The 27,416-nt window shown below is 32.7% G+C and overlaps 1 protein-coding gene across 3 annotated transcripts in view; it reads left to right on the top strand.

Moving 5' to 3' along the window:
• Positions 1 to 15,374, top strand: part of LOC109604926 (zinc finger homeobox protein 4) — a 67,112-nt gene extending 51,738 nt beyond the window's left edge. For 2 of the 3 annotated variants that reach the window (XM_049963803.1, XM_049963802.1), the window contains one exon: positions 11,902 to 15,374. In XM_049963803.1, coding sequence (XP_049819760.1) covers positions 11,902 to 12,506 — 605 coding nt within the window. In that variant the 3' untranslated portion in view covers positions 12,507 to 15,374. Of the gene's footprint in view, positions 1 to 1,726; positions 1,777 to 11,901 lie in introns of all 3 variants that reach the window. The other variant, XM_049963804.1, reaches the window with a different exon arrangement.
• The last annotated feature ends 12,042 nt before the right edge of the window (positions 15,375 to 27,416 follow it).

Below are 27,416 nucleotides of genomic sequence, written 5' to 3'. Positions count from 1 at the left end.
TCGTTAAACAGAAATAAAACCAGACAGTTAAAAACAACACTAGTTACCAATTAATTAATATTCATAGTTAAATTTTATTGAAATAATATATTACCCACAACCTACTATGTTTATTTAAATTAATTGGAATGGCTCTTAAACGTAATTTTATTGTAAATATGTAAATGCGTGCCGTTGGACCGCGGGACGGTTCAGGTGTTAAAATTTGTTTAATTCAAATTCATTTATGCAAATGAAGCGGCCATCTCCGATGCCCCGTACTAATCTCCACGAAACCGGCCTCGAGTAATGCACCACTCTCCGGGGTTTTATCTTACGTACAAAACGACTTTTAACTGTTATACCAACGTAAAAACAACTGATAAACGTCAAACGAGGTGGTAAAATATTGGACCCGGGTCGGCGAAAAAAGAAATTGTTAAAACACCCTGTACACGACCGGTCTATGAATGGTAATACAGTTACTACAACACAGTTTCATTGATCCGCATTCATGTGTCTACCTGGCCGAAACAAATTAGCCGAAGGTATAAAGGAACACCCCCTCGCACCAACCTGAACAAATATTCCACATCCGGCACGTTTTCGGCTCACGAACGCTGAATTTCAATAAGTTCTTCTCCTTTTTGATAAATTGCGTCATTACGCGGCTCGATATATTTTGATACAGGCCTCTTTGCAACAACAAATCTTCATCCATCACGGAATTAGGACTTTATCCGTCCTCGCCACAGTTTATTTTCGTACGTGTTTATCAGTTAACGAAATAATCGTGTTGGTTCAGTTCCCGGGCAATTGGGGAAATTAAACGGGGCCGTCCGCAAATCAATTTGTTTTTAATAATATTAGGAACAACATTGAACGTTAATGTTTATCTTGGTTCGGACAGTTATTGTCGCAGTGATTCACCGCCATCGTTATTTGATTTGATTATACGTTTTAGAAGCGATCATCGATGCAAATAAAGCGATCGGACGAGAATTTATGTGAGCAATTGGAAGATGTTTCGTTTTAAAAAGTGTCCCAACAATGTCGCAAGCCAGAATAAGACCGTGGGCCGTTTTAAAAATTGATTGTAGGCGATTTTACAGCAATAAAATCCTGAACACAGAACACACTATCTAGAAATGTATAACTTAGTTAGCAAAGGCTGTTTTAAATGACCAAACTTAACCAATAATTTAACTCTATAAAAACTGGTATCATTGTTCTGTAGTCATAAATTTAAAGTTTTCACATTAAATCCTTTTCAATTCTGAGCTGTGCTCTTTTTTGTGGCCAGAGATTTAAGGTTTTAAATAGAATGGACTGCATTTCTTTATATTCAAATGAGGATGCCGTGTCTCTCCCACTTTACACCCTCCTTTTTTACATTTTTTTCTCCTAGATGCCGGCCGATCTTAAACAAGCGCATTAACATATTAGTTGAAATATGTTTTAAATATTTTGATTCGTCGATACACGCATGTTAACTATTTTGTCATAGTCATTCTCACTCTGGGTGCTGTTTAATTTGGTCTCTCACCTCAGACACCCCTACTGCGTTCGAATATCTCGAACTTGGGGCCATTTATTGTTTCGTTTTGGTTTGTGATTTAAGCATGTTAGCAGTTGTGAAAGTATTTCGTTGTGTCTGAGGTTACTTCGACCCTGACGTGCTTAAAGAATGAAGCTTTGTTAATTATTATTTTTGAAGAATTTGACGAATTTTTTTTCAATATTTCAGTGTACGAAACACCTCAATGTGACTATGGACTACTGGCCACAATGGCAAAGGTCAGTAGTAATTTTGCTTACACTTTAATTAATTTAAGCACTCGGGGTCGAAAAAAAAATGCATCGTCTTCGGCGACGCGGGGGAAACGTTGATTAGATCATTCCGACGGCATTGGGAGCCGTATCACGTGCCCACCCAAGATTAGATTCAAATGAAACACATTTAAAATTCTCGTCCGGCATGCGTTAAATTAGGACCGCCGTCAACAAAAGCCGCCCCCCCTTTTTATGTCCTACGAAATCGATAATTTTAAAGCCGCGAGTTGTTTTTTAAGTGTGCGTCTCGAGGGTGTAGTATTTTGGGTGACTCATTTTTTTTTTCGCTCCCTCCCCGTTCCTTATTAGGGGGTGGCGGCAGGGAGGTGGATGTCTGCACATAAAAAATGCAACCCCAGCCGGAGCATCCTTTTGAAAAGGACCTTAAAGAGGACGGCGAGCAAATTAATTTATGTGGAGGGGCGGCGGCGTCATCAGGTTTTTAAGATAATGGCATATTGCGTTTCTGTCACTTTTGATTTACCATTTTAATAACGGGGAGATCCTGGATGATGAATCCTCCTATTACCCGGATTATAATCAGAACGATGCGATTTTTTTGTGTTTTTAATCATCTCCTTAGCATGTTTAGGACGACGTCAAGGAGACGCCTAATTAAAATGATGAAAAAAATATTTAATAACCAATATATTTGATTTTCAAGAATGTTATTTCATTTTATTTTTTTTATACTTATATTTATTTGAATTTGGTCATTTATTCAGGGTTTTGAATAGAATATGGATAAGAGGCAAATTCGTACAATTTTCTTGTTCCACATCAAGTCGAAAAAAAAATCGAAGTAATGCACTAAACTTCCTCGTCGTCTTCCAGAATACTAGACTTCTATTCTACCGGTATAAATAAGCTCAAATGGTTCTTATTTCGATAATGTAGCATTTTTAAGGTTGAAAAACTCAATAACTTTTTTAACGACCTGACACAATAAAATACTGATAATAATTTAGACAATAAACCCATAAAGAGTCGATAAAATTAGTTCCAATTAATTAAAATTAGGTATCTGTGCTTAAACACCCCCAGTTTCCAAACTGCGGAGATAACTCGGGCAGAAGGGTGATAATTAGGGCATGAAGTCGACGAGACAACCCTTTGAGACCGTTTTAAAATCCGGGAGAAAGAAGATCAAACAATATGACACTTGTTAATTAGTTAAAAAGGCCGTTTAAGCAGACCCTTTAGGCGGGACGCAACAGGTCGTCGCAAAAAGGGGTAGACGCGAACATTCCGTCGGTCGGCGGCTAATTAAAAACAATTACCGGGTAAATCTCTCCCGCCCCGACGTCCTCAGTGCTCTGATTAAGTCCCGAGCTTTAAAACCGGGCGAAATTAGGGGAATTAATGCTCAGGAAATGACTTTTTTAATTCCGCAATTACGCCAGGCTTTTCCTTTGATATCGTGGACGGGTGGGCTAATTTCGTAACACTTTGGAACACTTGTTTGCAATTAGATAAAGACGCTGTTGAGGGTCAATTATATTATGCCTAATTGGTGATTAAAAATGCCCAGATTTTTTTCTGGAAACGGCAATTTGTCGCGCTAATAAAATTACCGTCTCCCACTTTTAATTATATAATTATTTAATTCTGGATGGCGGGGGAAAACTGACATTTTTTACATTTCCGTGTAACATCTGACGTTTGGGATACCACCAACCAAGGATTCCTCATATTGTGTATCATTGGTCTGGTACAGATTTTTTAATTAAATTAACATTCTTAACCATAATGGAAGGAATTTAATTCGTTTACAGTGTTGGGGTTAGAAGGTTCAAATGCTTTTCTGGTCTACTTGAGACGCAACCTTGGAATTAAATTAATAATTGAGTTTGTTTAATGGTAAATTGGTGATATAGTATTAGATTATTCCTTCTTTAGAATTTATAATGTGATTATGTCTGGCTGGTATGGTGGTATGGCAATGAGAAATTATTATAACAGGTGGCACTTGAAATATTATTACTATTAATTGTGTAATTGTTGCAGAGATTAACTCTGGTTGCGAGTTAAACGAAATTCTTTCAAAAATTGATTCGCCATATTTAAAGGGAATACACAAAAAGCAGATTAAATTTACAAACAATATTTTATAAAGATTTAATTTGATTATCCACAGATTAACAGATTGATGAAATATTTTGAATTAATATTGTTATTTATTTATAGAATGTTATTAATGATTAAATGTCAATAATTCATCACAATATTTTTCCTTTTTATTTATTTAAAAGAGTGTTTCCCATCGAATTTAGAACACATAAATTAAATCACAATTAGACCTTGATCCGGAGCAGAAAAAATTAACCCATGAAAGCACCAGCGAATGAATAATTTAAAAAATCATAACAATTGCAGACCAGTATGGCAATTAACCAATCCGGCGTCCAGCAATAACAGTAATTAACGTTTCTCGAATCATGACAACAATTATAAAATCAGTACAAATTAAAAGTGGTGCTTTTAAAGCAGGAAGAATGCCAAAAAGAGGAAATGACGTTGGGCAGTAATTATAGTGTGAACCGCTCTTAACAAATTGTAATTAGTGTCTTAATAGGGATACACTAGTTAAAATAATTACATAAACAATTTACACTAGTAATTGAAATAGGTAGCAGAGGCGTTTTTGATTGTCACGTGACCGACCAAACAAAGTAAACTCGGAATGTCAATTTTAATTGTAACGTGCTTTCGTATTGTGTACACTTTGAAAATTATTGTGACAGTGACAGATAACCAATTTAAGAAGATTACTCGGCACAAATGTTTGTTATATATCGGGTTTCTTTCTTTCATACGCTCTCAGATGCTAACGGAGATAAATATCACGGAGCCGGGCATAAACATCGTTGACTTAAAATATATAAAATAAGTTATTGATTATTTTATTGTCTCCCCAACCTGTTTCTGCTTCTACGTTACGTACCATAATCGACGTTTCCTCGCGTTCAGTTGCCCACATCGGACATAAATTCACCCGGTATTCATAACAAACTTTCAATCTTTAACCGTAAATGCTTAATAAACTACGGTTTTTATGTTTCGACTCTATTAATTAGATTCGTAATCTTACAAATGGTCTTCGTATTTATTCCGTACAAGTTTGTTACCAGTGAATAGGGGGAATACTTAATTTTGTTGCAGGGGATGTATTTTAATGAAGTTGTTCCAAGAAGTGTTTTTATGATATATTTATTAATTTGTAATTTACAATAAAGTTTTGAAAACAGTGCTTGTATTCTATACAAATAGGGAGAACCATTTTCATTACTTGAAACAAGCAACTTTCACATAAGAACATTAAGATGACAAACTTTATTAAAACTGTAAACAGATATGGATTTTTCAAGTAATGATTTTATATGATATTTTAATTAATTTTTTACTATAAATTCTTGAAAACAGTGCTTGTATTCTATACAAGTTTATTCGGAATAAATGGGGAGAAAATGGAGCTTTTACAGAAGAGTTTTAATAAAATTTGTCATTTTAATATTCTTATGTGAAAGTCGCTTGTTTCAAGTAATGATTTCATATGATATATTAATTAATTATTTACTATAAATTCTTGAAAACATTACTTTTTATTTTATACAAGTTTATTCGGAATAAATGGGGAGAAAATGGAGCTTTTACAGAAGAGTTTTAATAAAATTTGTCATCTTAATATTCTTATGTGAAAGTTGCTTGTTTCAAATAATGATTTTATATGATATATCAATTAGTTATTTACTATAATTTCTTAAAAACATTACTTTTTATTTTATAGAAATTTATTGGGAATAAATTTGGAGAAAATGAAGCTTTTACAGAAGAGTTTGAATAAAATTTGTCATCTTAATATTCTTATGTGAAAGTTGCTTGTTTTAAGTAATGATTTTATATGATATTTTAATTAATTATTTACTATAAATTCGTGAAAACAGTGCTTGTATTCTATACAAGTTTATTCGGAATAAATGGGGAGAAAATGGAACTTTTACAGAAGAGTTTTCATAAAATTTGTCATCTTAATATTCTTATGTGAAAGTTGCTTGTTTCAAATAATGATTTTATATGATATATCAATTAGTTATTTGCTATAAATTCTTGAAAACAGTAATTGTATTCCATATAGGTTTATTCAGAATAAATGGAGAGAAAAATGGAACTTTTTTACAGGAGAGTTTTAATAAAACTTGTGCTTTTTACAAAGTATGCTTATTAATGAAATATGTCATCTTAACGTTTCCACGTGAAAGTCGCTTGTTCCAAGCGAACTTTTTATATATGTTAATTAGTTATTTACAATAAATCCTTGAAAACGATCCTTGGAAAATTCATTATGCTAAAAAGAACAATGTCGGAGATAATTGAAAATTTGATTAAACTGGCATTCCGGGACCGGGTAAACATAATTAACAGAAATCTTAAACAATCATTAGGAATTCCATTAGGGCCGGGGAAAACAGCCGGATGAGACTCGCGGATTTCCCGACAATAAAAAGCGATAACAGCAAAATAACTCGCAGCCCCCGGTTCGCCGGAATTACATTCGAGCCACTTTTTAATTATATCGCGGTTTTGATTAAAAAATCCCGGAGTCACATAAAAAAAAGTAAATTGCCTATTTAATTGGCGTGGACCTGTACGATCGGAGGGCCTGGTCGATTGAGTCGGCGGCGAGAACGCAGTTGGTCGACTGCGAATTTAGGGTGAGGGTTTCTTAAAATTTACTTTTTCGCTTCGCAAGTTATAATAGCGGGTAGGGGCGGTTCGGCCTGGGGTGAGATATGGATTTTTGCCATAGAGGCGCGCAGTTTTTCTGAATTATAAAATATCTTTCTTTCTTTCTTTCTTGCCTTTCGTACGTTTCGCCTGCCTGCGCCTGCACACATATAAGGCATTTCGTTATTGGAAATTTTAAAAGTTTCCAGGCGTTTTCTTTAATTCCAACTAAATTATAAATTGCGCCCTGATTTATATCACGAATATTACTTTTATTATTCCCTTTCAACTTTCTTTAAAAGCATTTATACTTGTTCCTATCTCCTGAATTGTTAATAATGTGAAAAACTTTTGGGAAATCGATAATAATACGAGCACAAATTCTCGTTTTATCAGCCTGAGTGTTGATATTATTAAAGATGGCACGAATGCAGTAGTTCTTTAACCTGCAATTCTAAGAAACCTAAATTTAGATAATAATATTCTTTATGAAACCAATATATAGCGTTACTTGACACTTTGATTTACCATAATCGAACGTTAATAAATTTTTTAGTAAAAAATGCGATTTGAATAGTGATAAATTTATTTATTATTCAAGTTTTGGGTACTTTTTTGAATTAATAATGTTTTGTCACATTGATAATTCTAAAAACTGAAAATATTAAATGTATTCATATGTTTTTTATATGTAAAGTACATTTTCATTCTTTTGACATATTTTTATTATCGTAATTTCGAGAAGATCATATACTAAACTGAAACTGAATTGATATCCAATTATTTAATATATATGGACTATACTTTTTAGAATTTCAATTTTGAACTGATCTTTCAAATTACAAAGACTATGTGACTAAACTAATTACTCTAGATTAAAAAATATATTGACATTTTGTTTAATTATTTTATTTATATTTAATTCTTGAAACTTATTCAAATGTTTTCAACTAATAATTCTTAAAGCTGAAAATATGAATATGTTGTAAAGTATACATTCCATTTATTATTATTATTATTATTATTAGTTTTGTATGTATAGTTAAATTTTAATTTTTTAAACATATTTTTATTCTCCAACATTCAAAAAGACTAAAAAAATATTGATGAATTTTTCTCATTATTTTATTTATCTTTAAATTATGAAAATTTCTCAAATTTTTTCTAATAGAGAAATTGAAAGATGTAGAAATTTACAAAGAGAATGCCACTAAATTAATAATTGTAAAAACAGAAACATACTGTTTTTTATTTATTTTTTTTTTTTTTTGTCCTTATAGTTAAATTTTTATTCTCCCATCTTGAAAAAGATTAGAAAACACGTTGATATATTTTTAATTATTTTATTTATATTTAATTCTTGTAATTTATTCTTTTTTTTTCTAATATTCAAATTTGAACAGATGTTGAAAATTACAAAGATGGTGTAATTAATTATTCAAAAAAACTGAGAATATGAATATGTAAAGTATACATGGCATTTTTTTGTCTGTATAGATAAATTCTAAGTTTTAAACATATTTTTATACTCTTATCTTGAAAAAAATTAGAAAATACATTGCTATATTTTCCAATTATTTTATTTATATTCAATTCTTGAAATTTGTTCATTTATTTATATTCAAATTTGAGCAGATGTTTAAATATACAAAATAAGTAAAACTAAAATAATAATTCTAAAAAGATAAAATGTACACATGCCATTTATTTTATTTTTTTAAATGTATTTTAATTTTTGAAACAATTTTTTAATCTACAATTTTCGACATTGATATATTACTCCGATTATTTTATTTATAATTAATTTTTGGAACGTATTCAATTTTTTCCCAGTATTCAAATTTCACCAGATGTTTTTACTAAATCAATCTTAAAATGCGTCACAACAAATTGCAAAAACAGTTATTCTATATAAATAATTTCTTTTTTATTTCATTATTTATCGATTAAAATTATAATATATTAGTTAATGTGTTTTGAGAGTGGCCTGAAAACAACTATTGAAATGACTTAACAGCAATAAGTATTTTGTTGATTTGTCGACGGAAGAAGGTGTTTAACTAAAAATAAACCGTGATAAATAATAATATTCAGTTCGGTAACACCAAGTACCCAGCTCGGTTGACAAGCCCATTAATTTTTTAAACGAGCATTAATATCGGGTTAATTTAATTTTTAAATGAAATCAAGATTAGTCTTTTAAGGCGTCTGAATAATGCATAAATGTATATGGCAAGTAATTAATATTGATTGTTGATATTTAGTTAAACAATACATTAATTCGTGTACGCGGGTGATTGATGGTTTTTCTGGAATTCTAGAGGTCAATAAAATACTAGACATTAATAATTGAACAGTTTTAGATTGTGGTGTTTGTAATTCGACTGCTAATGTCGGACTAGCATTACACACGACCGTTATTAAAAGATTTTATCTTTTTACAATAATTTAACTTTAACACCAATACTACTTAAAAGGCCATAACTTGTTCAATATCGGACAGACGACGCAATTTTCAAGGAATCTTATTAATATAAAATTTTAATTAAAGCACGTAAATCGTAAAATGTACTTGTACGTCATGAAAAAAATACCTAAGCCATGGAATGTATTAATAATGGTAGAAAACCGGCGTTTAACTATTACGGATTACGGTCCGTAATTTAAAAGTGTACCAACAAAAAATTCTGAAAATTATCACGCATTGTAGATGAAATAATAATTTAGATTGTTAATTGAAGCAATAAAAAAGGAGTTTACATTGTGGCGTTATTAAAGTCTGAAATGAACAACGCCACAATTTGTATGGAATATAATTAAAAAAGTTAAATTTGTCACGGCTCACGGTTCGGATACCAGTTTTAATAAATATCGTCGGCGTTCGGTGCATCATTAAAACAAGTTTATCAGCGAAATCTGGTTTGATCGCGTTAAAATCCATAAAGACCTTAAACGCTGAATTCCTGAAAATGCCTCGCGCCATTATAAAACTCAAGTGATTTATTCTGCACTATTAATTAATCTATGTGGGTTACCATTTGCATATTTTACTGTGATTTTAGTGGCCATTACGGATGTGTTAACATCGCGGGCCAATACAAAACATAAATTAACGCGACGCTTAATAACTTTTAATAAATGGCTTGTGTTTAATTTGGACGGTATTAAATTTGTCAAACAGTATCGCGCGTGAATAAATAAAGGTCTCTCCTAATTTCAAAGTCTTGTAATATTATACAGAGAGTGTTAAAAAACACGTTTGTGGATGCACTTATTCCGGCCGTGGCTAATTAATTCAACAATTTATTTTTATGGCCGTGTTTGATGTGTTTGATGGCTAATTAGACTGATAATTTATGTCTGAAATATTGCAGTCATTGATCCTGGTTCTTTACTGAAAATAAATGTTGTTGTGGTACGGAGTGGGCAGACTCTTAACTACGTTTTAATCAGACTGAATCTAAGACACAGCCGTGATACAAATTTATACAAGCCGGAGCAACATTCGACCTGCCTTTATTCCAATCGACCACGCTTGGTCGTCGACTTATCTCACTTTTTCAACCTCACCAAATCTCGCACTGATTTCCTCTATAGAATGCCGGGGTCTAATGTATTGACAAGTCTGTTATCTGTCTGTATACGGTTCTAATGGCCCTCTTTTATTTATATCCAGAACGTGTGGAGTATTTTTAATGATACGCCGTTAGGGACTTTATGGTTTTTAAATATGACCCAATCCGACTTTTCGCTGATAAACCCGGTGGTTAGGCGCATCGCACGGCCTACAACGCTAATGAAATTGAAATTGGACTTGTCTATTAAAGTGTTTCTTGATATGGCTTTTTATTACTGTCGTAAGAAATGTATCACCACCTTCATATTTATAATATCTTCAGTAATGTTTTCTTCCTTCGATGCACATTATCATAACGTAGTTAATAGTACTGGTACCACCACTATTGCCACTTTTGGTGGAGGTACAAATGTTAATGTTATAAAGTGATCATAAACCTGGAAACATCAAAATATCTAATTCTTTTGGTCTTACTTGCTTTTCCACAATCTTCCACAAATTTTATAGTGGAGGCCATTTAAAACATCGATTTTGTTTCTGTCAATTGTCCTTAACTTCTTTTGAATAATATTTTTGGAGTTGTACTGCTGCAATACAGCAGATATTTAAATATAGAAATATATTGCACTCTATTATGTGTATGGACCCCACATCTTGCTTACCACCATCACTATTGCCACTTTTAGTGGAGGTACAAATGTTAATGTGATAAAGTGATCATAAACCTGAAAACATCAAAATATCCAATTCTTTTGGTCTTACTTGCTTTTCCACAATCTTCCACAAATATTATAGAGGACAAAACATCGATTTTGTTTCGGTCAATTGTCCTTAACTTCTTTTCCCCATAGAAGCAATTCCAAAGTATGATATATATTCCTTCCTTCATCATTAATCGTAAAACCGGTAAAACATATTTTGGATAAACACCTGTGTGCATATTTTGTTTCACATTGTAATCTAGAATCATTGTTCTTTACTAAATAATTTGGTAAGCTTATTTTGGAAAAAGAAAAGTCCTAAACATTTGTTGCTTCTATTCTTCCAATTCCTGATTCATTGACTTTATTGGTGCATTATTATTTTCCTACCCATTTCTTGATGTGTTTTTCTATTTTCTGGAACTTTTCGAATTAAATACCATTTCTCCTTTTTATGATTTCAAATTGTATGAAAAACTACATTTCTTGGAATAATAAATCTTCTGGCAATATCATTTTGTTTCACAGTACTTTTAAATGCATTTATGACTGTTTTTTAAGATAAACAGTGTTTTTTCGGTATTTTTCCTTATAATAGGTTTATCTTGAAAATTAAGAAATCTTTAAATTGGAACTCTTCTACAAAACATGTTTTTTATTAAACAAAAGTAGTTTTAAGCAATCTAATATTGTTGTAACTTTCTTCATGTCCTATACTGTATGAGTGGGTTTTAAACAAGAAGATAACACTGAACAAAATTGTTTAAAAATGAATAATTATTAAAGATAGATAAATGTTTATTATTGATTTTTTGTTGACTTAAAATAATCTATATTAAACAATACGTTGAGTCAGTGATTGCTAATAACATATACATTCGTTAATGGTCTATATATTCAAAAAATGCACGGTAGTATAATAATCCTATTGTTTTAGTAAATGTCGATAACTGGCGCTGCCAAAATTTATCGATTATTAACTCCGTCTCATTGTTTATTGTAGACAATGCGTCATCAAGCCAACAAAAAAAACATTCGTAGACCAACCGAGGAATAAACGAATTAAAGGGTGCCTTTTTGTTGCAGGAGGGGCCGGAGGACTTCTTCTAGACACCGGTGCCGGGCCATCGTTCCTGCCACTGCCCGCTCCGGTACTCGAGCAGGTGGCCGCAGGCAACTCTGAGCCCGGTGTGACCACCCTGAAGCTGCCCGACTCGTTCCCGAAACCGTGCGACGCGTCGATCCGCGAGACCGACCTGGAAGTCTGTTTCGTGTGCAAGAAATGCCGTCTGGCCTTCCCCGGCGAGTCGTCGCTGCTGACGCACCAGCGTCAGTGCTACGGGCCGAACCAGGAGTCGAGGGGCGCGTTCCGCATCGTCCAGACGGGCTACGAGTGCAAGACCTGCAATCAGGGTGAGAAATTTAAGAGTGTGGCGGAGGTGAGGAAACACTGCGACGGCAAACAGCATCAGGGCGGTGCTGGGGACGCGACGCCGGCGCCGCCCGAGTCGCCCCTCAGCCACGAGATGGAGGACGTGGTCAATCAGATCACGTTGCTGGCGGCGCGGGCGGCTCAGGAGACCGGCACCGTGGACTCGAACTCGAACAGTTTCTGTCAGCCGTCGGAGCCGAAACGTCGGTTCCTGAGTCCGGGCGACGTCGCGCAACCTCTCACCAGCGCCGGACACTAAAACACGGGCTAACTCTAAGCACCACCTTAATAAAAAAACAAAACGAAACCACCGCATACCTAATGGAAAATGACGAGCGACAAGCGATACAAATTACAACTGAAAAAATTGGAAAACTAACTGAAGAAGAACGTTTTACAGCTGTACCATATATTTTTATCATGTTACGTTATGTTTACTTTATTGTAGATGTGTCAGTGTAGTTGTGTATATGTTGTATAGTCGAGTAGGTCGATGATTCCTATTGCAACGTATAGTTACTAAAATTTAAATGAAACAAAACATGAGTTGATCACCCCGGTCGCGTTCGAACAATGGCACGGCTTAGGACGCGGCCAGGGGCTGGAGTTCCTCGGGAATTTTACTATTTCTGTGTATATCAAAAAAAAAAAAAGAAGTAAAAACTAGTAAACTAAACAAGAAAAAACTGCGACATAAAATGTTCCTATCGAGATGTAGATAAGCTGCATGCGGCACCCACGAATCGGAGGAGCGCTCCAGGGCCCTCTTCTGCGGGCAGCCAGTAAAACAAGTTCCTATCGGGTCGCGTTCGACAGTTCCTCAAACAACTCGCAACGGACGCGCCCGCTTTTTTATTCATTATTATTATTAAATTATTACAAAAATACTTTTATTATTATTATTAATACACTAATTATTAAAGTTGATAAGGCAAATGCTGTATTTATCATATGTATATGTATATGTAACTGAATATATCAGCTGGTACTTAGGAAAAATTAAACACGGGCGAATCCTATCTAAACCCATTTTGTGCAAAACAAAAATTAAAACAAGAAACATGAATCACCACTTGAAAAAAAAAAAAAATGAAAATGAAGCCCTTGTGCCAGCAGTCAAATTGGTTCCTACTAATTAATAATAATCGATACGGTGTTTAAGTAATAATATAGTTATGTTTTAAAAAATAAAAGTTGGTTTTCACCGGCATTGTACGTATATATAGTAGTAGATATATATTTAAAATTTTAAATATATTCTAGGTTTACGTATCCAAAATAACTCAAAATGGGAAATACCTCGGTATGACCTGCCTCGCATTTTAGTGAGTTTCTTTGGAACTAAGTGTGATTGTTGATATAGAGCGAAGCGGACTGACGGGCCAAGTTTGTAGACCCCCCAAGCAAACTACTAGCAGCTAACCCTTCCACCGACCCAACTACATCCCCCCAATCCGAGAACTTGACCTGTCACCCGCTGATTCGCAACTAGCATTGCTAAGTGAATGTGACACGTGGGTTACCCACTCTGACGTATTACACGATTATTATTACTATTCATATTATATTTATTATTATTGCTATGTATAGAGTCAGTGTGTATTTATTACATATTTGTTTTCTAGTACTGCTGGACATTCGATTGTCCAAAACGTGGTTCCTAATATATTTCATATCGCAATTTTATCGAGGGAAGCAGGATAATACAATACTGTTGAAATTTGTATGTTTTCTATTTCGTTTTACTTTTATATACCTCGAAACAACAAAAATTATTGAACGAAGGTGTGTTAGACCATCAGGAGCAATTTCCGGCGATTAGACAATACTCATTTACCTGCAATAAAAATTGATACTAATACTCTTGGCATTTCTCTCACTCATACATTGCCGCCGCTTTGGAACCAGCTCACGCATTTGACTAAACGATTTTTTTATCGATTAAAATTACGAAATCAAACTGGAAAAGTTCCTATTCGAGTTCCGGAGTGGCGGCAACCTTTGGCTTACTGTATTTACAAAGATGCTCTCTTAATAACACTTTCTTCCCCTTCTCCATCCTCGCTTGGCATGTTCCCCGCTTTATTTTACCACTTTGTTTAGTTGTCCCGCTTTAAATAACATTGTGACTGGGTTTTTTTGTTGACGAAACTTGTGTGCAATGCCCAAGGACCAACGTCCTTGATAAATTAACCCGAACAGGAACCCAATCACCGATTATTTAAACCTTATTATTAGTGACATTTTGATTTTGATTAAAAGAACAAGCGTTTTATTTTTTATTTTGGAATTTTGAATTTGTTTTACTGGTCCTTACCCAATATGCACGTGTTTTGTACATATATTTTTATTGTTGTTCGGTGCCAAAAAATTTTTTTTGGAACCCATTTTGTTATGTTTTGAGTTCTGCGTGCAGACATCTCGCGATTTATTTTTAGTTTATCCCAGTCGGCCCATGTTATTTTGTTGATATAGTTTAAAGCCGACGAATTTGTAGCCAGTATAGAGAAAGGAACATATTTTGATATTGCATCTTTGTAAATATGAACAGGTCAGACGAACTTAGTATCTAAGTGTTGACTCCATGTATAAATTATTTTTTAGCATTTACTTTACGAAATGTTTATATGTTTTTTCCCGTAAGACTTGACAAACAGTGATTTTAGGTTAAGTTTTACATAACTCTGATTAATTTGATAATTAATTTATTTTTTGTGATGTACATATTTTATTTAAGATTTATTTTTAAAACAGACTGTGTATGTTTGAGAGAGAGTGAGCGCTTTGCTGTTTTTTCGCTATAACGCCGCTATAGACTAAAAAAAATGAAAGAGGAGATATCTCAATCGTTATGTATTGTTATGCAAAAATTTTGTTTTTTAATTTTACTACAAAACAGTGTTCTCAAAACTAATTTAATTTTCTTATGTACTGAAGGGAATGTTTTATTTGTTTTATATACACGAAAAAATCAATCATGAATGTTTTTTTTTTTTTTGAAAAAATATGAAACTGAGATGAATATTAATAATAATAATTACTAGGTAAATGTTTGTATCCTACGGCTTTAGCCGCTCTCATTTTGTGAGTGTATATGAAAGTCAAATAAACTACATAGTTTATCATATTTTTGAGTTTTATTCACAAATTTTCATCCACTTTACCTCCAACAACTTTAAAGGTAAGTAAAAATGATCAAATTTAATATTTTTAAAATCACATTCCAATAGAATATTAAATCCCATTCAAAAATTTTAGTATTCATATATGGTTGCAATAATTTATTACCATTTAATTGTGCTCATTAAAATTGTCTGGCCGAATCGAACGTCGGCATTTTGATAAATAATTAATTTAATTACGAACCCCTTTTCAGAATAATAAAATACCAGCCAAATCACTAATTTCGTATGTTAATGATTCTGGGGGAAGATACACATTTTTTTGTGAGAAGCATTCTTTAATTTGATGCATTAATATTCAATAAGTGAAGCTATCAATTAGTAAGAACCGCTGAAACTTATACAGGTTATTAAATTATCACGAGATACTTTCATGCGAATTATGAATATTTTATATTGGAGTTGGGGTCTAAATGATACTCTTCAATTTGAACTTAAGTATTCGTTTTAACAACTTTTTGGGTCCCGTCCTATACTTGAATTTTAAATTATAATCAATCAATTTGTATTTAAAGAAAAAGCTGGAATAAATATACGTAATTACAAAGCAATGAGATAATTTTGCGCAGATGTTTGAGTTTAACGAATATAAATAGGAATTAAAATAAATTTAATAATGCCTAAAGAAGCAGTCTTTAAAAGTAATTGCCCAGGAACGTTGCAATCAAACATGCAAAGAATTCGTAATTTATTAATAATAACATGCATATTTTAGTAAACGGTAAAAAAACGACGAGATGAATCATCATAAGTTTGACTATTTTACCGTTGAGCCACGGATCCATTGACTAATAACTTAATTGTTGCGGGGAATTATGGCTTTGTGCACTCCAAACCACAAAGCTATCAAATCGATTTGAATAATTGCATTTCTTATAAACGCGCAATCAAATCAGAAACGATACAGATATATCCAGGACATAATTACAGGCCATGTCTTATTGATGTGGCGGAGATGCGCCAGTTTGTTGGACGTGATTATCGTGCCAACATTTAGATCTACATTCGTGGTATTCTAATGGGATCGAGATGGTGTTTTCTTATACGTTGTTATCGTGCTTATCCGTTTTTTTGAGTTCGTCAAAAAACTTCCTAGTACTCGCAATTTGCCAATGATTTAATCAGGTATCACATCAGAAATGATTCTGAATATAAAGATAATCAGAGATGCAGTGTTAAACATATATTTATCATAATAAAAATAAATTTGGTCAAAAGTTGCACCACCCTGTAAATGATGAATTTATTTGTTTAAATTTGATTCAAACATAATTTGTACTGTAACTGTACATTCTTATAATAATTTTAAAATTTTCTTCGTGAGAAAAGTTAGTTACACAGGTAAAGTTGCATTCATCAAACGGTTAAGAGGACGTAGAAACTAGACTACGAAGCAGACATTAAAGGGTGATAAATTCTAGCCAATACTGGAACATAGTCAAAATGGTTACGAGAAAAAGAAGTTAAATAGGTTAGCAGCCTTAGGAGTGGAGTCATCATACAGGTTGCAACTGAATAGAATAATATCCCTCAAAAATTTATTGATATTCTAATATGAGGCATACACAAACGTGTAAATGCATTACTACAAAGTAAAGGTGGTCATTTTTGATAAGGAGTTTGTTGATAATGAAGGTTTTCTAGCACTACTTCTTTTTAACCTAATTATTTTCTATTTGGTAAATATTAAAATACTTTAGGGTTGCTTATAGATGCAAAGATAGTCTAATAATAGCAATTACAGCAAAACTTTTGAAATCGAGTGTACATAGCATCCATTTTTATCAATTTTTAATGACACATACAGAACTTTGAACTTTGAAGTCTAAACACATATTTTAGATTCATTCAACTCTATGTTTACAAATTTTGGCTGCAAGGAAAACGTAAGTGAAATCATTTTGATGATCACAACAAAACGGAGTCGACCTTCCTTTATTTACGCTTTAATAATACGATGCGTCAATCATCTTCCAACCTTGCCAGGAGTGTAGAATACAGAAGTTCATAGTCTGTCCATATAATTTTCTATTTGTCAAAATACTGTAACACCAAAACGAAAATTAGTTTAATAGACACAGGCCAAAGAATAAAACGCACGTTCATGTAATTAGTGCCAATTAATAACACGTAGGTTGTAATTACTTTAGGAAATGCACAATGGACCAGGCCATTTATGCTTAAAAAACAAGTTAAATTACACCAACATCCAATTAAATGAGAAATGAGGATCATAAAGAAATGTATTACAATGGTGTTTTCTTAAAAAAAGAAAGGACAAAGGATTAGCATTTCCTTTGTTTGTAATGACACGCGTATCTGTACAAAAGTTGTTTAAAACTTTACGTTGTTACTAAGAAGAAATTATGAATTCAGTGAAACACGATATGAACTCTTCCGTCCCCTTGAAAGTACGCATCGTTGTTGCTGACGTCCCCATATTGATTGGCTTGAGGGGCACATAAAATTTTAATGTAATTTTTAAAGTACATCCCCGCACCATGTGCGCCGGCATAATTCTCAAATTCCCTAAATAATTAAAGCAATTACCGATCTAAAGACGCTCCCTAATTCTTAAAAGGCTATTTGAAGTCTACGCCAAATCTGCTTTGCTAGGAAAAACGAAAGCCGTGTTTATTTTTCATCAGGAGGATTTTTAACCTAATACAATCGGACGATCCGTTTTTCCGGGCACGGGCGTCGCAACCTACGCTCGGTTCAGCCGAACGACTGGAAATTTGATCCTCACCTAACGTATATATGTATTTGGGGTTCGATTATAGAAAATACACATATGTGGAGTCGAGATCTAAACAGGAAAAATGTACTCGAGATTTATTATTATTAAAATTTACGATAAATGGGGTGCGCAGCGTTAAAATCGGCTATTTACAGTTTTTGATTAAACTTCTATCCCCTTTCGGATGAGAAATGTAGAAGAGTTTGTGAACAATGTTTTATCCGGACCAATTCTCTTTATGGATCAATAATGGAATTGGACGACCATTTTTTAAATCTGTTTTCATAATATGTGAATGACATTCTCACCCCTATTTCCAAATCTTTTAAATGGCAAAGAACACCACATTCATTTTATTTGTTAATGTCAATCGGAACACATGTTAATTTAATTAGAAAATGAAATATTTGTGGGTAAACATTCTAATTGAAAACTTATTTAAACTAATTTTCAAATTAGAAAAGAGATTTGTTTTTTTTATTCCAATACGTTTTTCCTATACATTTTCGGAGAAGAAATTTTTGATTTTTTGTTTTTTTTTTCCCCTGAGTTGCTTCGAGATTTTTGAGCATAACACGAGATTTAACGATAACATTAAAGATAAAAGCACAATCTACAATTTTTATCTATACAGTTTGTTCATCAGTTCACAGGTTAGTAATTTTAAAAATTTGATAGTCGTTTTTTTTGGGACAATAATCAATGCTGAAAACTCACATATGATGCTAGAAATAATAGAAATCACAAAACTAAATCTATTTTGATTTTTTACGAAAATATGGCACTTTTACGAAAAAAATAAGTTAGTGAAAATCCCTTTTATTGAAACAATTGAAGTTTAATCTACCTTTGGTATGATAAAATTGTGTTATAAAAAATTCTGGCTTCTTTTTTTATCAATTATTGTTCCCTGACTCTCGTAGGAGTAATCAAATGTAATCTCCCATCATGACAGTCATAACTTCATAATTTGTCATTCTATATTCTTTTTCAGTACCTTTTTTTCCTAGAAGGATAATCTTCACATAGAAAAAATCAAAGTGTCCTTAAATTAGTGATTTCTATTACTTCCAGCAAGATATGTGAATTTTCAACTTCTGAATTAGTGGACCAATTTCAAAACTATATAAATAAATGTTATAAAATGTTAATTTTAATTTAATTTGAATGCTTGTTTAGCGAAATCGATCAATTAAAACTCCAGTTATACTCAAAAATGTCGGTGCAATTCTGAAAATTTTTCAAAATGCTTCCATAAAAAAATGTATGTGTGTAAAAAATCATAGGAGAGTATAAAGATAAAATGCCTGTAAACAGTTTTCCTTTGACCATAACAATAATAAAATTCATAGATTTACAAATTTCTATTGTTCAGTTTAAAGATAAATAAGTCCACAATACGTAAGTATTTGTAACGTTGAAAGTATTTGAGTAGATGACGTCTTAAATACGGAACCTAAAGCGGACGTCGTTTTTATCAATAACAGACGCTGCAGAAGTTACGTCCCATCGACGCCTGATAGCAGGACCAAAATAACACTAATATAGGAGCTTCAGCAGCTTCGAAGCCTTCCCGTATTAAAATTACTGATCCCGATCTTTTAATATGAAGCACTGAAATTGGTATTCTCATAAATATATGTATAAAGGTGTGTTTGTCATAGATTTAAGACATCCACTTTGTATGGCTTTGTCCCTTTTACGTTTAAAATGTCATTTGCTTTGGAACAAAGTGTTCAGGACCGTGAAAAATTCAAAACAGCTTCGGGAAATCGTGTGCAGTTTCGAGACAATCCAGTCCGCAATACGTATTCGGGATATTGGTGATATCGGACGCATTTGAGTAGATGACGCCGGCTTTAAATGCACGATCTGAAACAGATGTTGTTTTTATCAAGAGCAGACACACACACACCGCAGGACCAGCGTCCCACCGTCGATGCTTGATGGCAGGACCAAAATGACAGTGATGGCTCCGTAGCAGGAATGCGACTCGCCACCGCGGCATCGTATTCAGTATATACGGGGATCTTTACATAACGACATCGATTGAGTCTATCGCCGTTCCACCGAGACTCTTTTCAATTTTCAATATTTCCCCACGAGCTCTTGATGTTTTATTCATTGCACTCAGCGCCATCTTGAGAGACTCAATCAGACAATCTTATTGGAATGCATGCATACACGCCGCGTCCGCTTCTCCTCATCTGGTACACGTTCAATTCTCGGCCTGTCTCACTGTACCCGCGGCAGGCCTGCAGGAATTTCACGTTGCCCCCCCGAAAAACGAATTTCTCGCCGAATATTATTTAATCTGAAGGCATTGTGCTAAATACACAACTGGCCGGGCTTGTTAGGTACTGATTGAACCCTTTATTACGTGGTGTATTTGCCGTCCGTAATTAGATAAAAGTCCAGCTCGGCCGGGGCAATAATTCTATTTTCGCATCACATAATCAGCGACGCGGCGCGCTATATTTTATCTCCTATTATTGTTTGCTATCTTTTTCAAATTACACGTTCCGGAGATCCAGCATTACAGTTCTCTGTGTACATAAATCCTGATAGAGATAAATCAGCGGAGGCCACGGCCACAGATTGCAGTAAATTAACGGAAAATGTGTGGCGTTGTACGTAAGAAAGTGAAATGACAACGACTGGGGGATCAAATTAAAAACGTGCCTACTCCGACCATCACGATCCATGCTTATTTATTCCATTACAATATGGCTCTCGTATTTAACCGTAACTAATTTTCCATGATCGATAATATTTGTGCATGAATTTTAATGGTCGAGTACTTCGACATTTTAACGAAATTGTTCATATATATTTTTTTTAATTTAGCTATTCAATCCTGCGGCGTGTCTGTGGTTTGTGCAAACATCTGTTTCGATGTAAAATGTGACAATTTTAGACTCTGGAAAGTTGGTAAAGCTTTCTTGTTTTGTCCTGAATTTTGTGTAATCTTGAATTTTGCATTTAAACATTTAACTTTAACAAAACGGTTTCAATTTTAACTGAAATTTGGAAGTGGAGTTTGGAACTATGATTTGTCACGAGGTAAATGAAACTTATCAAAAGGTGTTATTGAATATCCTTCAATATGTCTCTACAGTGTCATAATCATAGTTATATTTACAGAGTTACAACTGATGAAAATCATTATATATTATATATATTGTATTTTTGAAAATTTTCAAACAATACATAATACTTGAAACTGAATATCTTCTTTTGTTTCCCACAAATGTTCGCTGATAGAAACCAAAGGAATTTCAATCTATACCTATCTTCTAAATCGTTTTTCAAAATCACCTCATGTAAAAGTGTTAAAACGTTATATATTTTGGTTATCTCATCAACAGAGTGTTGTTGTTAATGTGTTACTAACATTTTTTATTTTTTAAACATTTGCAAATATTTAACTAAAAACCTACTCAGTTTATCAAGACTTGGAATTATTAAATAAATTACAAAATGAGGATGAATTCATTTAAATAATTATTTCTACAACATATAAACACACTATCATTCATATGTAGAGCAACTTTAGAAATTTTTATTTGACTTGATAAAAGTGTACGTTTAAATATCCATATTATTTAGTTTGATAACAACAATACGGCAATATAATTGTTAATTAGCGGGTTTGGTTAAGTATATAAGTATTTGAAAAAAATTCCAGTGTCAAAAGTAGAGCAACTATAAAATAAAACAACCTTGCGTACATTTATCCTTCTTTTATATAGTATCTTTTATAGTAGCATATCAATTATTATCAATAACACCTTTTTTTTCATTGATTTCAGTAGCTTTTCAATATATTCGATATTCAATCGATATTTCTTTCCACTGATTTTGAACTTTTTCGTAGAGTTAATTGTATGGATTTTTCGGTCAATTTTATCTTATCGGTTATATCATTATCGGTTTTCAGTTGGATTAAGGTCTGTGCTGGCCAAGACATTACACATACTCCTTGAGAAGCGAACCATTCTTTAACCAACTTGTGTGTGTTTGAGATCGATATAGTGCTAGAAAGACCACCTAAACTCATGTTATCTTCGGCAAATAGAAGCATATGATTCTCTACAATCTCTCAATAGACGAAACGATCCATTATCTCGTCTACCTTAACCAGTGGGACCTAACCCAGAAGAACATCCCCAAACTATAACGCCTCCTCCACCATGCTTGGCAGTAGGTTTAGTGGACTTGATATTACACCTTTCATTAATTGGTCTTCTCATCCATGAAATGCCATATGATTTGAATAATTGAAACTGACTTTTATAGGAAAACAAAATTGTTTTCTATTGCTCATTTTTCCAGTTTACATATTCTCTTGATCTGCTTTTCACCATTCTATAACTTTTCTACAATTTATTGTTTAATTTGTATCGATAAATTGACGCGGAAACAGAAATAATTTATAAAATTAACTCTACTGAATATACGATTTGGTTGCTTTACTTATGAACCTTGCTTGTTCATTTAATAAAATGACTGTTTGTTAATTTGTTGCTCTACATATGAGCAATAGTGTGAATGTTTATAATAATCTAATAATTTCGTTTGATGAGGGGAAGTCTGTAATATTTTCAAAATGTATAACATTTCTTCTATTACATTGACTTAAAAATTGATTTAGATTTTCTTCATTATTGAACGTCTTCCAACTGCTCCCAAATTTTAGAATCACCATGTATTTAAACCAATAAGGTAATAATCACAATCATAAATCAAAAAAATAACACATCCATAAGCCGAGTAAACGAGCAAACAAGAGTAGCTTAATGATATAAATTAAGTGTGACATATTTTAAAGCGTATTCAGAACAGTCACCCTAAATAAACGTCCGATTCACGTAATTTTTCCAAAGCTGATTTAAATTAATTTAAAGTACGAAGGAGTCGAGCCGACATTAAAACACTTAGTCCAAATTACACGTCTAGACTCATAAAAACCGAATAAATACAGAATCATCATCCCGAAGAAAACATAAACTTTATGCTTAAGTATTTTTCTATTCCGCAGAGCAGAAAGAATTAATTTTGATACTAAATAATTGAGTGGACCCGGTTTTAACGGCAATCCTGCGGGTTTTATACAGTCGTATCGATAAACGGGCAATTGCTTACGCATTACGAAAATTGAACGGTTTTGATGGATTTTTGTGTTTGTGTTTTATTGGGTGCGATTTATGTCCCACTTTTTCTACCGTATTCATTTGCTAATAAATGCTTTTAATTTTTTTTCTTGAGCTGAAATTATGTTTGTCCTTCTGCCATAGGTAATTTCTGCATGGTATCTTTAGAGTAATGGGTTTTTAGATTAAATTTCTGAACAATTACATTACTGATATCCAACTATATGAACCCAGCTGTGATTGAGTTTGCCTATTTGCATATAAATAATATTTGTATTATTATTTCTGTTATGTATCTGCGAAAGGTTGATATAGGTTTGCAAAGTTAAGTTCCTTCTTTACCTACATTAATGTCAATTTTTTCGACATACTCCAATGAATTTAAATCATTAAATTTTAGAAAAAGTAGATATACTGTTAATATTTCATTCATAATTTCTTATAATTTTCGCAATATATGGATTGATAAATTAATTGTTAAAATACACTCGAACCTCAATTAGGCATTACCTTCGGTAAGTTGAACTTTAAGAATAATTCTTCAAACTGGTCTTTTTGCTCGAATATGGAAGGAAGGAAGATGATGAAAGTGAACATTTGCAGGAAACAAGTGAAGACATTCAGTTTAAAGTATATTTGATGTATGAAAAATTCTCAAAAATATTCAATATATGCCTTTAATATTATTGATTTTAATCAGCTGTATGACGGTATTGCTGCTGTAGAGTATTATACATGCAAAGATACTGAACTTTAATTAATTAGTTCGACAGTATGACATCGACAGTGAAGAATATTTTGAGGATAGAATAATCTTCAATGTAATTGGTTGACAATTCAAATTGAATTCAAAATTAAAACTGAAATATCTCAAAAACGGTCATGTTAATCAAATTTAACCAAGAGGACCTTTTTTCCACTAAATTGTGCAAAAAATATACAAAGCTTAATAGTTTTAAAAAATATTCAGTGGCGTAGAAAAAAAAGATAGTGTATATAGGGAAAATAGGGAAGATAGTGGAGAAGAGAAGAACTCCCCAGAATTTATACTAATATTTCATTATGAACTGTTCCAAGAAATTGAAGCGATAAAGACTTTCGTGTGTTTCGACGACCAAATGAAAGATATGCTCAATGTAACTTCGTAAATACCACCTCATTTGGTGGCGGCTCAATTATGGTGTGGGGAGGCATTTCTTTAACAACACATACCAACTTGGTGTTGATAAATAATGGGAACCTTAATGCTGATCGTTACATTTTGGACATTCTAGAAGAACATGTCTTACAATATGCCCCTTTTATCTAAAATTATCTTGCTGATGTTGGGAATAATACTATGGCCTGACCAGCTTGCAGTCCAGACCTTAACCCAATAGAACTTATCTGAGACCTTTTTGGGAAACGTTTAAGGGACCATCCTAACCGTCCGAATAACTTAGAGTATGTGAACCGTCTTCTATTCGAAATATGGGAGAATTTGAACTGAAACTACATGAAATTTGAAGCCAGATTTTGAATATGAACACAAGATGTGTTTGGACCAAATATTAGTGAAGTAAAAAGTAAGCAAAATTTAAATTTGAAGGGCTGCATTTTCTGCAGCAGAACCTTTAGAGAAAAATTTTGAATGTATTTTAATTGCTCCTAAATATTGATTACCTATTTTAGAAACATCTTGTATAAAAATGTACGTTTGAACCTGCAATTCTTAATGAGTTAATTTCCATAGTGTTCACGTGTGGGTACCAGTACGTTTATTACATTTGTGCCTATACAAATCGTAAACTATGTGTAATTAAATATTTTAAATTGCGTTGTCTATCACTCAAGCAGGTGTTTAATTAATGCAACGAATTATTACTAATTTTATGTAATAACGTAAATTACATAGCACATGTATTAAATTACAAAATCAATTTTTGCCAGGTTAATAATGTTCACAGTTAACCAACGATGTGTCCATCACAAACGTGTCGTTGTTCCATTTTTCTGATTGGCAACTGAAAGTGCAATTAAAAGGGCTTTGATGCCTGATCCATCTGCATTTTTACGTAATTAAAGATCCATAAATGGGTTGATCCTGCGTCGTCGTGCATGAACTGGCAACTGATAAACAGACAGCCTTTTCCATTAGTATATTAAAGCTCGAGCTGTTTTGTTTACCTTGCAAATCAAAAGCCACGATAAAAATATTTAGTGGCCGCTGTTTTTACTTTAATTAAATTTTTGTTTGCACTATGAATATCTTAATGCATTAAATTTCCTGACGGGGTAAATAGGAAAGTTTCCACGTCGATTTCCTTATTGACCCATTACAGAGATTGATGGCTTAATTTGATCATTTTCATACACCAAATTGTTGATCATCATTAGAACGTGAAGTGGGATAAACTAACGAAATTGTTATTGAAGCATTGCAGCAGCAATAATAATGATAAAAATTATCGATCTGTTCGACTCTTACGATTCCATCTAATGGAACGTTCTTACGGACAACAAAACGAGGAATGATTAAGCCCACCAATAATAAGATGTAGAAAATATTCCAATTCAGTCGTTCTTCTTTTATCGATTCGAACCCATTTAAACTGAAAACTAGCTTTTTCCTTATATCTACATACTGGAGTGCTATTCAAACACGGCAGTCGTTCAGCTGCTCCGTCCCCATTTCGATCCGCAGTCGTGCCCGACCGCCCGGTTGGTCGACTGTCTCTCTAAGATGCAGCTTTCAATTTGGCTAATGACGTTTCGTCGACTGTCACGAGCACACGTGGACGCGGAATGCAACAAACTGCGAATCGCGATTTAGCGAAATAAAGGTGTGCACTCTGCCCACCACCTTTAACAAAGCTCGATGGAGAGACGGACTGGAATGTGACAACTAATGGAAATTTATTGGTGGAAATTATTTTAATGATGCGTTTAGTTAAATTAACGATTGTGGAAAGCGATTTTTGAACGATACACGTACGAATTGTTATGGATGCCCGGTCGGATTGTGGAGGTATAATTTACTGCGGGTTGACCCGTACGGTACGTCACGTCTGACGCGATGCGTTCTTAAAACAATTAACGGAATTATAAACGAAAAAATGCTCTATTAAATCAAATTTCGTAAATCACAGATAATGATAGCTTAATAAACTTTGTTAAAATTACTTCAATTATTGCAAGGATAAGTTATAATTTCCGACATTGTCCTTAATTATGGTCCGACGGGTCGAATGAAAGAATGGAATAAAACATTTCCAATAGGTAATTTCAGAAGTGAAACAATAACCTTAATTATAATATCGTATTTAGTAGACGTATAATAAAGATTTGTAATCAAAATGTAATTTACATAAAAAGTTAGAAATTCTTGAAGGGAGTGTAATTGTATAAATGAATTAATAACGGCTGAATTAATTTTGTCTCGTGTTTTTAGTCGGCGAGTCGTTTATGTAATTATCGACGAGGAGTGTCGAGATTTCAGTAATTTAGCAGGAAAACTTGAACTCGACTGATTAATATTTGATATTAAACAATTTGCATTTTAAAAACCCTTCTAAATTTGACTTATTATCAACCCTAGTTCATTTTACTCCTGACTCTTAAAAATACTTTTATAAATTCATACAATTTTATGCGAATATTATGAAATAAAATTACAATTCTAATAATATATGAGGTATTAATTATGTGATGTAGCTGAATTTAGTCAATTGAAAACTTCTAATATCATTTTAGGAATAATTGTTTAGAGAGATTAAAAAATGATGAACTGATGAAAAATATAAGAAAATATTTAACAAACAAAAACAATTTAATTTTTTTCAAATTTAATTGTTTACTTTTTAAATTTGATATTTTAAATTTTATATTAATTATATTTTTTTTTTTTAATTTCAATTCAAATAATTTTTAATATTTTAAACTTGATTTTATTATATAAATTTAAATTAAAAATTTTATTTTTTCTTAATTTAATTGTTTATTTTTAATTTTTTAAACTTACTCTTTTAAATTTCATATTCATGAATTAAACATTTTATTGGTTATTTTTATTTTTTTTAGCAAAATTTTAATATTGATTAATAATTTTTTGTATT

This window comes from Aethina tumida, chromosome 2, assembly GCF_024364675.1.
Source record: "Aethina tumida isolate Nest 87 chromosome 2, icAetTumi1.1, whole genome shotgun sequence".
Lineage (NCBI taxonomy): Eukaryota > Metazoa > Arthropoda > Insecta > Coleoptera > Nitidulidae > Aethina > Aethina tumida.
Note: the sequence above shows the minus strand (reverse complement) of the source record. Positions and strands in the feature narration are given on the sequence as shown.